At 40.1% G+C, this 14,310-nt stretch overlaps 1 protein-coding gene across 2 annotated transcripts in view; it reads left to right on the top strand.

Annotated features, from left to right (window-relative positions):
• TOX (thymocyte selection associated high mobility group box) overlaps positions 1-14,310 on the top strand; it is a 310,124-nt gene that overhangs the window by 153,280 nt on the left and 142,534 nt on the right. The window contains exons 1-2 of one of the 2 annotated variants that reach the window (XM_037058602.1): positions 7,844-7,900; positions 9,425-9,490. In XM_037058602.1, coding sequence (XP_036914497.1) covers positions 7,883-7,900; positions 9,425-9,490 — 84 coding nt within the window. In that variant the 5' untranslated portion in view covers positions 7,844-7,882. Of the gene's footprint in view, positions 1-7,843; positions 7,901-9,424; positions 9,491-14,310 lie in introns of those variants that run through there. The other variant, XM_037058601.1, reaches the window with a different exon arrangement.

Here is a 14,310-nt window from a genome sequence, read left to right as displayed (position 1 = left end):
CAGGACGGCATAGTGTAGGCCTGGAGTGGAGAGCGCTGACCCTGGCCACTTGGGCACCGCACTCCGTCTCCGTCCAGGCTCCCCGGAGAGCAGAGCCTGTAGTGAAAGCTCGCATGTAACACTCCGGGTACAAGCCCAGGAAAACAAGAATGAGGGAGCTAGAAAGTGATCTAGGAGGCAGAGAGAGCAAACCGGGATGCCCGTGTTTTCACAGTGCCACATTTTTGCAATGAATCATGGCCGGTTACTGGGTCTGAGGGACTTCCCTCGCCATGAGGGAATGTGGGGTCAGTGCTTTCCATTGGCCCACATTTCCTCAGCACTCTCCAGATAGGTCATCCCAGCCTGGAGGCACCAACTCTGGGGAAGACAGAACCTCCTCAGCTCCAGCTCAGGTGCAGAGCTTCTTGATGTAAGTTGGTGCCAGGATTGGGACACCCAGGACTGTAGCTGTGGTGGCAGCACATGAGTGTGTCTGGGGCCGAATGACTGTGGGAATGGTGCCAGCCTCTCCTGGAAGCAAAGGGTCATAGCCAAGGCCTGTGGGTCAGATGGGCTGAGCTGACCTGGGGAACACGTGACTGGATCTGTCTCAGACAAGTCACTTAACTACTTTGTGTCTCAGTTTTGTCATCTGCAAAGTGGGATTAAGAACAGTCACCATATTATAAGACTGTTAGGAAAATTAAATGCTTTGGTATATTTAATGCAATTAGAACGTTCCTGCCGAGGTTAAAACTAGTTTGAACCATGATAGCATCGTTATCCTAATGTGGAATCCACAACATAAGGTGATGAAAAAGAATAGTCTTCATTTGAGTTAATAAACTTAGTGTATTTCTTTAACAAACAAACAAGCAAATATTGTATTGCAGCCATACACTTAGCTGCAGACAGAAAATGCTGTTACGACTCTCTGAATCACACCACTCAGTGTAGGACAGATTCAAGATATATACATAGCATTACTATTGAAAATTTCAATTCTCGCCCTGGCTGGCGTAGCTCAGTGGATTGAGCGCGGGCCTGCGAACCACACAATCGCGGTTCGATTCCCAGTCAGGGCACATGCCTGGGTTGCAGGCCAGTTCCTGACAGGGAACTCACAAGAGGCAACCATACATTGACACTTCTCTCCTTCTCTCCTTCCCTTCCCCTTTAAAGATAAATAAATAAAATCTTTTAAAAAAAGAAAATTTCAGTTCTCAAAGTTAACAAAGGTGACATGATGTGCAATATTCTTCCCACATAAGTATATCACTAAAACAAACATGAGAATATCAGTTCAGCTCCAGACAGGGTCCAGATGCTAAGTCGTGGTTATGGTATTCTGTTGGGGGCAGTGTAGCATGCGCCCTCTCCCTTCGCTGTGTCTGCCAAGCAGCCCTGCTATGTGCAGATCACATTTTCTCTCCATGCATTCAGATCTGCAACAGAGTGTTTACCACCCAAGTTCAAGTGACCCAATGGAAAGGGATTGTTTCTCTTTCCTAGTTCAGCTCTGTGTGTTCCCAGGTTGTAACACACGTCCATTCAAAGCACTGCTAGAGTACGTCTGTTTGCTCATCCTTGGGTGTTGATGGCCTGCACTAACAGGTCAGCTTTCCTCGCCCCGCAAGGCACTTTCCTGGCCCTCTGTGCTCAGCACCAGTTCCATTCAGCCCGGCTGGCCTGGAGGCAGACTGCCTTCGATTATTGCATCAACAAATTCAGCCTTGAAGCTGGAAGATAAACATGTAGTCTCTGTCGTGTTTGACCTTAAAGTGTCCTGACCTTTTGCCTTGAGCATGGAAGATTGCATGGTGGTATAGAAGTGTGCCTTGCACTGTGTTTATATTAACATTGGATATAGTAACGTTGGTTACTGTACGTAGGAACCTCCATGATAGTCAAGCTCAGTGCACATTATTGCCTTTCACATGATGCTTAGAACTCCCAAGATGCCTTGCTCTACGTGAGACAGCAGAAGTCTTTGATTTCATGGCCCAAACTGAAGTTAGTTATTCCATTCAAAACAAACAAATAAATAAATAAATAACTCAGATGACGTGTAGTCTTATATTAAGCCAAGCAACACAAAATTGGATATTTTATTTTGAGGATAGTACCCTCTCTTATAATGATTTATTATAATGCATCCTCCCAGAAATATCAAATTAACTCCCTATTACAAACATTTCCATTTTTAGCTCTTTTAAAAAAATCAAAGTATCAAATATTCCTTCAGTAAACACCCTGAAATGTAAGGTTTCCCTTTATAGGCTGTACAATGTGGTACTGTTCCATGAATTCCACGAGGCTTCCCCCCACCCCCCGGACCCTCCCCAACAGCAGTTTTCTGGTTTTCTTCTAATGGTTTCCTTAAAAAGATTCCATTTCCTGTACCAGCGCTAATGATTGATTTGCACTTCACATTCTATCTTTGATTTTTCTTGTTTTAGTGGTTTCGGTAGCCTAATATTGCCCATTTTTGCTCATCATTCACTGTGTTCAGACAGTGTTGGATGTCTGCTTTCAGTTTTTAAATAGAAGAAATAATAACTACCTAGCTTGAAAAGCTCTTTGGGATTATGGGTTTGGTTAATATCCTCTAAAAACAATTTCAAAAAACTGTACTTGCAGATTATAAATGACTTTTTATGTGATTGCATCCCCCGGTGCTTTGAAATAAAAACACAATAAAGAGTATAAAGCACTTGATCAGAAAGGCTAATCCTGAGTTGATGCCATTTACATTTAGATTTAAATAAGTCAGCCTATTTATTCTTTCAGACTTTGCTTCAGGTTTTAACTTGAGAATACATGAAAATTAAAAGTCCTAGTATGCTTAGACACATTTTTAAAAGTTGTAATGCCTAAATTCAGTGGACTCTAAGAGCACAACTGGAATACACATAAAGAATGGGAAAATGTAGTGAGCAATTTTTAATAAAACAATGTTATTGCAACAATTACTAATAAGGTTCATCTAATATGTGGTCCAGGTGAAATAAAGTGGAATCATTGGTATAATAATGCAAATGCTGTGCCTTCAAGAGTACGGGGTATACAAACAAGCCACACACAGAGTGTCTGTAGTCACCCCACTTTTTATGAGTGATGGAATATGAAGCAGTATGTCATAGTGGACAACTCTCCTACTGAATCCTGGACCTTGATTCTATTCATGGATGGACCGCATGGCCAACAAAAGTCTGTTTCTTTCTATCATAGTATAAGAGTTCAGATATGATGCCACCAGGACCTTTCCGAGACCAAAATTCTAGGACTCTATTGCACTATATAATCCAAACTTCAAGTGACAACTTGATACACACCCATGACCCAGGATGCATTCTGAAGATGTTGCATCAGCATGAGGCCTGGTGAGATCCCTGGAACCGGTTCCTGGACAGAGTGGGACCGGGTGGAGTGTGAAAAGTACAATAATGACATTAATCTGACAGGATCTATGTGGGCAACCGGTGCAAGGGCCCATTGGAATCTCGCCTTAATTTTCTTCCTTCGTCTGAGAGTTTGTGCAACCACAAGGGGAATGGCTAGGCATCACACACATAGGTGTTTTAGTTTGGTGACTCAAAATTCTTCAGAAAGAGGGCTTACACTCTTTGAGACCCGGATTTCTTGATTCTTGGCTAGTCTATATGTTTCTACTTAAATAAAAATCTTGAGGAAGAAGTGGATCTAGCATTTGAGTGGTGGTGCCCTGGCTATTCCTATACGTTATATTTTTCTTTATAAGGGCTCTACTCCTATAAAACCTGTTTTAATTCACTGGAAGACTTTGAGCTGATGCCTTTAAAAGCCTCAAACCATTCTCTAAAAAGCTTAATCTTCTTTCTCTTCTAAGTCACTGAATTCTCTAGGAAGGTAATGTATTTAATTAAGCAAATATTATTTAATTTTTGTTAACTAGACATTTTTGAGGACTCTTTATGTGCTGGCCCCAAGCTATAGAGGCATTGAAGATATCTAAGGTGCACCCTGTGTCCTCTGGTAGCTCACAGCCAGTGGAGTTAGCCCCCTCACAACAAGACCTGACTGGAACCAGAGAACTGCCTACGGGAAGGAGCCCAGAGGCTGGAGAGAGCCCCAGCCCTGACTTGGGGGAACTGCAGAACATAAGGCAAAATTTCAACAAGTGAAAGAAAAGCAAAGCATTCTGAACAAAGAGGTGTGGATGTATGTGGGATGACCCGGGGCACAGGATGAGATTCTGTGAGGCCACAGCCTCTCAGAGCAGAATCCACGTGGCTGCAGTTTCCTCTTTAGAAGTGCACGCAATAGCATGAAGTAGATGCCAGTGCTGCATGTGCTTCTACTTTGTATGTCCTCCAGAAAAAGGCTTTTGGAAGAGCTGTGAATATCTCGATAGTAATAGAGGAAGGCAGATTAAAGTTTACCAGAGAAACAATAGGGTGGATGTAGGCAAAGAAACAGGTTTATTATGAGGAATTGTCTCCTGCAGTTCTGGAAGCTGACAAGTCCGCAGATCTGTAGTTGGGAAGCTGGAGACACAGGGAAGCCAGTGAGAGAGTTCCAGTCCAAAAGCTGTCAGGCTTCAGACCCAAGAAGAGGTGGTGAAATACGAAGGCAGGAAAAGACCAATGCCCCAGATCAACAGTCAGGCGGGTCAAGCTGGAGGTGTTCCCTCTTTCTGTCGTGAATATCAGCCTCTTTATTCTCTTTAGGCCTTTAACTGATTGGATGAGGCCCACCTGTATTAGAGAGCCAATCTGCTTTACTCAGTCTACCCATTCAGATGTTAATTGCATCCAAATATATCCTCACAGACACACCCAGAACAGTATTTGACCAAATATCTGGGCACCATGTGGCCCCGTCAAGTTGACAAAATGAATTATCACCATATCTTGGTCTTTTAAGGTTTAATTACAAAGCATCCAGGGACATCGATGAGCCTGATTACTAAATTGATAATTCACCAAGACTCATAGGATTTTTTAAATTTATTTCTTAACATTTTAATTAAGTGTATTAGTGTGACATTGGTTAGGTTTTAAGTGCATGATTCCATAATATAATATATTATCTGTGTTTTGCATCATGTGTTTACCAGCCATAGTCAAAAACCTCCTTCTGTAACCATATATTTGACCCCCTTTACCCTTACTGCGTCCTGCCACCCCGCTTTCCCTCTGGTAACCACCATACTGTTGTCTGTTCTATGAGTTTTTCTGCTTGTCTTGTTTGTTCATTTGTTGCTTTCAGTTTTATGTCCCACAAATGAGTGAAATCATATGGTTCCTGACTTTTTCCATTTGACTTACTTTGCTTAGCATGATAGTCTCAATATCCATCTGTGTTGTCGCAAATGGGATGTGTGTATAGGAATGGTATATATATAATATATATATATGTGTATGTGTGTATATGTGTATATATATAGTATAGCACATTTTCTTTATTTAATCATCTATCAAAGGACACTTCAATTCTTTTCATGAATTGTTGGCCACCATGTATCGTTACAAATAAATGTTTTCAAATTTTTCAAGTAGATATCCATAAGAGGGATTGCTGGGTCATAGGCTAACTCTGTTCTTAATTTGTTGGGAACCTCGGTCCTGCTTTCATAGTGGCTGCACCAGTGTACGTTCCCACCAGCCGTGGATGAGGGTTCCTTTTTCTTCCCAACTTCCCAGCACTTGTTATTGCCTGTCTTGTTGGTAATAGACATTCTAGCAGGAGTGAGGTGGCATCTCGTCGTGTTTTTTTAATTTTAAGATTTTATTTCTTTATATTTAGAGAGAAGGGAAGGGAGATAGAGAGAGGGAGAGAAACAGCAATGTGTGGTTGCCTCCCCTCCACCCCCTACTGGATTTGCTTTTCCCCTAATAGCTAGTGAAGGTAAGCGCCTTTTCCTATCTGTTGGCCATTTGTGTGTCTTTTGGGGAGAAGTATCTGTTCAGGTCTTCTGCCCATTTTTTAATTGGATTGTTAGTTTAAGTCATATGAGTTTTTTATGTATTTTGGATATTAACCCCTATCAGAGGTATTGTTTACAAATCTCCCCTTCGGTTGATTGCCTTTTCATTTTTTGATGGTTTCTTTTGCTGTGCAGAAGCTTTTTGGTTTGATAAGTCCCATTCATTTATTTTTGCTTTTACAATACTTTCCTTGCCTTTGAAGTCAAATTCATAAAATCTTCTCTAAAACCAAGGTCTAGAACTTTAGTGCCCATGTTTTCTTCTTTGTGATTTATTGTTTCAGGTTTTGTATTTAGGTCTGATCTATTTTGAGTTAATGTTTATGAATGGTGACAAATAGCAGTGTAGTTTTACTCTTTTGCATGTGGCTTCTCAATTTTCCCAGCACAACTTATTGAAGAAGACTTCTTTTCCCATTTTATGCTTTTGGCTCTTTGGTTGAAAATTATTTGCTCATAGCCTGGCCAGATAGCTCACTCAGTTGGAGCATCATCTTGATATGCCAAAGTTGTAGCTCCATCCCTGGTCAGGACACCTACAGGGTCAACCAGTGAATGCATGGACAAGGGGAACAACACACTGATGTTTCTCTCTCCCTCTATCTCTAAAAATCAATCAATAAAAACTGTTTTTAAAAGGAAATTATTTGCTCATATACATGCGAGTTTATTTCTGGACTTTTTAATTCTGTTCCATTGGTCTGTGTGTCTATTTTTTCTGCCAATACCATGCTGTTTTGATTATTGTCACTCATTAGTGTAAGTTGAAGTCACGGAGTATTATACTTTTTGGCTTTTTTCTTAGAAACTTATGTTTTTTTGAAAGCCTCACAGTATTATACATTCTTGAACAGTGTCTCAACATCATTGAGATATTGCCAATGATATGTTTTGGTAATTTATTCACATTTTCAGAATTGATAGCTAATTGATCAGTATGATTTGGACTGTATGCATATGTTCTGGTAGTTGAGTGCCTATGCTAGAAAGCCAAGCTGCTTGGCTTTAGATCTTAGCTCTGCCTTTTAAGAACTATGTGACCTTGAAAATCTGGCTTAAACTCCGTGCCTTTCTTCAAAGATTTTGTTTATTTATCTTTAGAGAGAGAGGAAGGGAAGGAGAAAGAGAGGGAAAGAAACATCAATATGCAGTTGCCTCTCAAGTTCCCCCTACTGGGGACCTGGCCCACAACCCAGACATGTGCCCTGACTGGGAATTGAACCAGCGACCCTTTGGTTTATAGGCACACACTCAATCCACTGAGCTACACCAGCCAGGGCTCTCTGTGCCTTTTGTCATAATTTATAAACTGTAGGTAATAAAAAACCCTAAATCTTGGTTTTTATGAAGATTAAATCAGATAATATACATCCGTCAATGTAAAGACATAGGTAGGTCATGGGAACATAGAATGTATTCAACAAAACAGTTATGTCTATAGCAACATACCTTTTATTATAGAATGCGGTTATAGCCTTGGCTCAATATTACTTAAACATTGGTACTTTTTGAGTAACGAGTCCTTATCAAGAGCAGTAACATTGAATATGCTTAATTAGCATATACTTTGGATAGACTAAAACCAAAACTCCAAAGCCTCAGTTGGCTTGAAAATGACACCAGATTTAGCAAGTGAGTTAGAGAAGATGGAATAGAAAGTAACACATTTATAGAATATGCACAGGCAGTGGAGTGTTTGATTCACTTCACTACTTCTGTTCAATTTAGTTTGTTATAGTCAGAGAAACTGTCCATATTTTAAGTGTTTCTTTGGCATCTTGACATTAAAAACATTTGCAAACAAACCAACAGTGGATGTGGGTGGAGAAATGCTAAATGATGCTTTGTCAAGTTTTGAGTTGTCAGGAGGAACAGACAGATTGACTGGGGCTAGGACTGCCTTTGGGTTGAAGGTGATCGATCACCTGACTGATGGAAAAACAACCTTGGGTAAGTAACTTGGACTCAGGGACCTTGAGCCAGATGACAAAGCGACCAAGATGTCCAGCTAGTCTTTTCTAAGTGTGCTATTTCTGAGTTGTCTGAACAACCACATCATTCAATAAGTGATTTCATATCCGTTTAGATAAGGTTGTTCACATAACGTGAAATATATCTGCAGGGTGATGAGTGAGGAAATCCTTTGGTTCTTTGAACTTAACCTCATGAGTGCTTCAGCATCCTTAGGGAGGTCTGTATTCACACAGCTGATGTTTATGTGAATACTTGGGGCATCCACTTCTGGTAACTACGGTTCAGAGGCTTCGGTGGGTCCTTATATTTCCTACAACCCTCTTGCGCTAGCACCTCATGGGTAGTGGGATAGGATGTCTATAACACAATTTTGATGGTATTTAAAGTATGTCCATGTTACTCTGTGTTTGCTTGCACCTCCACCAATAACTTCATTCTGCCTTGAAAACTTGTAATTTTTTTCAGATCTTCAAGTTCCTGTGTCTGAAATTAGTCTGCCAGTGAAAGTATATTCAGACTCCGCTCTTTGAAACTGGCTATATTAGTCCATTTGATGATTTCCTTGGGGAATTTTTTTCTTCTAATGAAAAAAGAAATGCCTTGTCCATTTATCAAGTGACTAAAGAGAGCTGAGGATTAAATATGAACGGAGCAATTACTGCTTTCAAAAACCCAAATAATGGAAACTATGTTGTTGTTATTGCTGTTGCATGAACTATTGCATCCTTCTGCAATTGCTCCGCCTGGTGAATTTCCTCCTCCTGCCTTGTTCCGAACTTGTAAATGTGTGTACGGATTTCTGTGCATTTGTAATACTTAACATTAATTCTATGTCATTGAGAAACTTCAGAGAGGGAAATTTAATCATCAGGCTTATATATTTTTATAGTTACTCATTATTGTTATCATTCTTAGCCATGGGTGTAGTAGCACATGCTTTTTTCAAATGTTATCATAAAGTTAAAATTTTTCATCATAAGGCTGTTGTGATGAAGCGAGTTTTAGTCTGTTATGAAAGCTCTGTACTCTTTCATTTTTGAGAGCTAAACTCAGAATGCACTGAGCTGTGCCTTAGTTTATTTTCCATTATCTTTTTCCCCCAGAAATTGTGCCATTCATTTAATACTTCATTACAACCACACTGCAGTATGTATACATGGTATGCAAAATGAGCCATTTTGTTTTAAAACAGATTGCAGATGAAAGGAAGCCATTCATTTCTTGCTCGCTTGCTGTAATTACTAGAGCACTAATTACTCCAAATCACTGACATCCAAGGTCAGGAAGGATGACAACAGAAACATCAAAGAAAAAATGTGGCTCACGCGCTGGGACAGATTTTTCATATTCCCAAACGCAGTGGGTTTTTTTTTTTTTATGGCTACTGTTTTTTAGTTTGGTGGTGAAAAACAAAACAAAACAAACAAACACGCACACACACAAACAAAAACCCTGCACACAGTCGAGATTGCTCAATGTTTACTATTATTTCATTCGCAGTTTGACGGTGAGAACATGTACATGAGCATGACAGAGCCGAGCCAGGACTATGTGCCAGCTAGCCAGGTGGGTTAATTAATCTTCTCTGCCTTGTTTCAAATTGTAATTAAACAAATTCAAAGAGTTGCATTGCAAATGAGTAGCACTATCAGTAACTGCCGCAATCAGGAATAATCATAATTTATAAACAAAGCATTTAAGCCTTGTTTCCAGTTAATGAGATAGAGCTGATAAAGCACCAGAGTTGGCGTTTGTTGAAAGATGCTACCTTGTTTCCCTCCAGAACGGCAAGCAGCTGTTTTGACAGCATGATCTTTGCTAAACAGTTGTTTTACCTTTAGGAAATAAAGTCTTTACAGGTGCAGGTTGTTTGTGCTTCTGACTAGAGACAAGTTAATCATTATAAGCTACACATGCCACAAATAGTTTTAATTATCCACTGTTGCGGCAGTTTTCAATAAAATGTTATATTTATAACCAAAATCACGTGGCCGATCGGCGCTATATGGCTGCTTTCAGAATCTTTTGGGTGGGTAGTTTTCGAGCCAAAATGCATGATATGATTGAAACCTTTCAAGGGCACATTTGTATCCGTTTCGCTGGGAATGGTTGACAAGGTATTTAGTCATGAGAAGTGACAACAAAATTCCAATGGTTACAATTATAAAAGCACATGCTTAGCTATTTATTTTTAGATACTTAAGACCAGGCCTTTTGATCCAGCCAGGACATTTAAAGCAAAATTATAACTGTCCTAGGGTGCCAGTCTAACATAATATATGAGAACATTGTAAGCAAAAAAGAAACAAACGAATGAATGAAAGTGAGGGTAAGTACATAGGAACATTTTGTGGGCTTGAATGTGTTTTTTCCTAGAAGACTATAAAACCATGGTAGCTTGGAGTTTCTTGTAACAGTGACTATGGTGGAAACTCTAACACGTGGTATCGTGTTCAATGCCTACATTATCTGTCCAGTAGAGTTGTTAACTAGGAAGGGTGGGGGCTGGGGGCTGATAAAATTTCTGTTGTTCTTCATGGACGTTGTCAGTGAATTCAATCTAATGTGTATGGTAAGGGTGCATTTTGAGGGGCTTTGAAATTTCTCCTAAGAACCAAATGTCTTGTGCTTAACTCAAAACAGAGGCAGGCCCGCCTTTCCATGAACTTTGCATTTAGGAGTCGTTAGGATCACTGCCTCCTTTGGCAGACATTCTAGAAACCACACTCTATTGTTCAGACGAGAAGGTCATCTTGAAGTTCAAAGATCCGGACTACATTTCCTCCCATTCAACTGAGTTGACCACACTCAGAATACCTTCGGAAGGCCGAGTTTTACATTTAAAATTCTTACAGAATGGAATTCATTCAGCTAAGTAGCCTCCAAGATCCATACATAGGTGGTGCTGAATAGGACTGTTTGATTAAAAAATGAAAAATGTTACTATTAATTTTCTTCTAACCATCAATCCCAAAACTGTACTGACAAGTTTAGTATTACTATTAGATTAGAGCAACCCAGTATCATCTCTTTGGTGCCTTTAGGGTTTTGAAGTGTAAGGGCTAATTGAATTTGTTTGAAACAGTAGAAACACAAACTCAATAAATGATTGCTGTTATAACACAGCTGCTCCCTCTCAGAGAATCATTATGTCCTTCTTAAAGACTTTTGGAAAAGGGATTAGAAATTCAAAGCATATACATCATAAGAACTCGGGCCCTTAGATTTTTAAATTCGAGTACAGCGGATGGGTAATATTAAGCCCTGACTGAAATCAAACAGCTAACTTTATTTTTCTTAATATTTCAGTCTGGAGTTACTAAAAAGTGTTTTAAACACCCGTGAAAATGTATGAAGGAGTAAGAACTCCAGATACTTTGTCTTTGTAAAGCTGTGGCAGGTGTGTGTGCCAGAATGAAACTATCTTTTAATAATGTGGCATACATGGGGATGTTTTTAAAAATGCGCTACTTTAAAAAATTAGACTAATGTAAGATCATATATGCTGTGGGGGGAAATAAACTTCACAAACCACATAAGTCGAATGGCCTAAACTAAATGTTGCACTTACCGTTCCTTTTGTTAACCGTAATATAATGTGTTCCAAAATTCATGACCTGCTATTCTTTTAGGGAATTTTGATCAATGTACCCCTTTGGGCACCCATAAATAAGATTTTAGTCATCCTGCAGGGGAAAAAAAGTTTTGTTCTTTTCCTACATAACATCAGACATCTGCATAGCTTAGTAATCCAAGACAACTTGCCTCATAGCATCACTCAACAATTATAATTCCAGTTCAATTTTCAAATCAGTACATGCTTTGAGACTTATAGACTAAGTTGCTAAGTAGGAACATATGGTGTACTACTGCTCCTGTGATGTTGCTGCAAGCAAATAGCATAATTCTAAACTTGAAATGATTTTTATAGAAAGCCAGCGCTGGAATAGCTCCAGTAATGGAAGTACACTGTAAAAATTAGTGATATTCTTTTAAGCAGTCCCAAAAGGCTCTTTGGCACTATCTACCGCATGCATTCTAATACCTCTTAAGTGGGTGTATACAAATCCTTAAAATTTTTTGCATATAATTTTGTAATTGATAGGCAGCTTTTAAATTGAATATACCACCACATAATAAGCCTGACAAGTATGTAATAAAAACTCATGACATTTCCACTTCTCTCTGGCTCCATTCTTGGAATATTGGCTGTTTTCTCCTATAATAAAGTACGCTGGCCACTCAGTTCTTCAATCTAAACACCATTTAAAATTTTCTGACTCTGGATAGAATTTGAACCACGCAGTGCAAGATTTCTTTGTTTCCAGATCCTGGCTAAGAGGACTGACTCATGCTGCCTGATCCCTTATGAAACTATAGGTTCTCTCCTATCGAGTTTGTGGGAGAATGTGAGTGGACTAATGAAAGGAAAGCCAACTGAACATTAGCTGACAGTCCTTCATAAACTCAGTCCTTTCTCGGTCCCACCCTCTTATGTTTGACTGACCAGTGTGCCAGAACGGAAGACAGTGAGGCCAAGAAGTTTGGGCTTCTCACCTGAGCTCAGACTCTTCCCCAGAATTTCCGAGACCCACTCAGATTCACGTGCTACGGGGTCTTTCTCCCCCCCTAAAAATTTCTAGCCCCTTTCTCCAGCCCCTAGGATTATAGTACCTTCTGTAGTTCCTCCTCTCTGGTTGTGCTCAATATATAAATGTTCCTTTGAATTGCACACATCCAAGGAAACAAGAATCCCCTCCTCTGATCAGAACTTTCGATGGACGAAGGTTACTAATTTATTTATGTTTAGTTCTGAATATGTACCATTACCTTTTCTCATTGTTTCTTCTTCTCTGGGAGTTCCCAGAGTATCATTTTCCATGGCAACCTGTTCGTTCCAAACTTCTCACACACACTGGCAACATATTCCACCAGTTCTCTGACACAGGAACTCCTCTCATGCATGTCTCCCTTGGGACACTGTGGGAAAATGGTTGAAAAGGACTGGCCTTTTCATATAAGAAATAATTGCTTAATAGGGGGAATCAGAAGATGTTTCTGGTGTCAGGTTGTGACAAAGCTTTGGTTACTGGATTGAAACATGTTTTCAATCAAGTCACTTCCTCCTTGCCATTGGCCTCTGCTCCCCTAACCCATTTCTTTTTGTTTGGTTTCCATCCCTACCCTCGTGTTTCCTCCATTTCTCCCCCCTTCATCCTTCTCACTTTCCTTTCTTCCTCCTTCTTTCCGTGAACAGTTATCCTTTAAGCACCAGCTAACTTTTGTTGTTAATTCTGAGCATCATAGTAAACTCAAAATAGTAAATGAGACCCCATTTTGTGTTATTTTCAAGTTGTGATTAAGTTTCTGCTTCTTTCCTCTTCCCCCATGGAAATTGTCTCTTACCTAGGCCTTCAGACCTCACAGTTAAAAAATAACAGTGATACAATAGAGCAATCTTGTGTACAACTAAGTACAGGATATACATTTTACACCACGCATGTTGAGTATAAAAGCTGGGAGCACCTGTGTATCTAGGGCAGCCTTCTCATGTGAGTTTGGGTTCGACTTTTAACTTCAGGAGACCCTGGTCCCTGACAACCACTCAGATTCAACAGAGCAATGCGTCACATCAAGATCCATCATCTTCAGCCCACTCCCTCGCCTCCTAAACTTTTTTTCTCTTTTTTTGGCCTGTAGTCATAACAGTTGACACCACCTAGCCAGTCTTCCAAGGCAGGGACCTGGACAGTCTCTCTTATCTATCACTCTGCCCTGTGTTAGTGGTGCACAGTGTTGGTTCTACTTTTTTGCATAACTTTGAAACCTGTCTCCTGTTTTCCCTGTGTATAACCACTGCCTGAGTGCTGGGGCCCACAGCTTCTCATTAACTTGTCTCATCTCATCTCACTTCCACCTTTCTGTTTCTCCTTTCGCTGTTGCTGAATGGTCCATGTCCCTTTCCCGCTTACACACCCCTGTGCCTCTCATGTGTGCAAATCGGAGTTATTGAGGACATATTTGCCCCTCTGTGGCACGTAGCATACTAAAATTGGTATCAATTTTTCCCCCACCTGAAAGGATCTCCTGTCCCTAGAATAACCTTTGACACATCAGAGGTATGCAACGTTTTTTTGTAGAAAGATGAGTAAATGAATAAAGATCTTGTGCACATTTTTAAATCATATTAATTCTTTTTTAAAGATTTTATTTATTTATTTTTAGAGAGGAGGAGAGAGGGAGAGAGGGTGAGGAACATCAATGTGTGGCTGCCTCTCCCATGCCCCTACTGGGGACCTGGCCTGCAACCCAGGAATGTGCCCTGAGTGGGAATTGAACTAGTGACCCCTTTGTTCACAGGCTGATGCTCAAGCCACTGAGCCACG

The sequence above is a fragment of the Sturnira hondurensis genome, unplaced genomic scaffold (assembly GCF_014824575.4).
Source record: "Sturnira hondurensis isolate 20B ecotype Veracruz unplaced genomic scaffold, ASM1482457v3 Scaffold0010128, whole genome shotgun sequence".
NCBI lineage: Eukaryota > Metazoa > Chordata > Mammalia > Chiroptera > Phyllostomidae > Sturnira > Sturnira hondurensis.
This window is presented reverse-complemented; position numbering and strand designations above follow the sequence as displayed.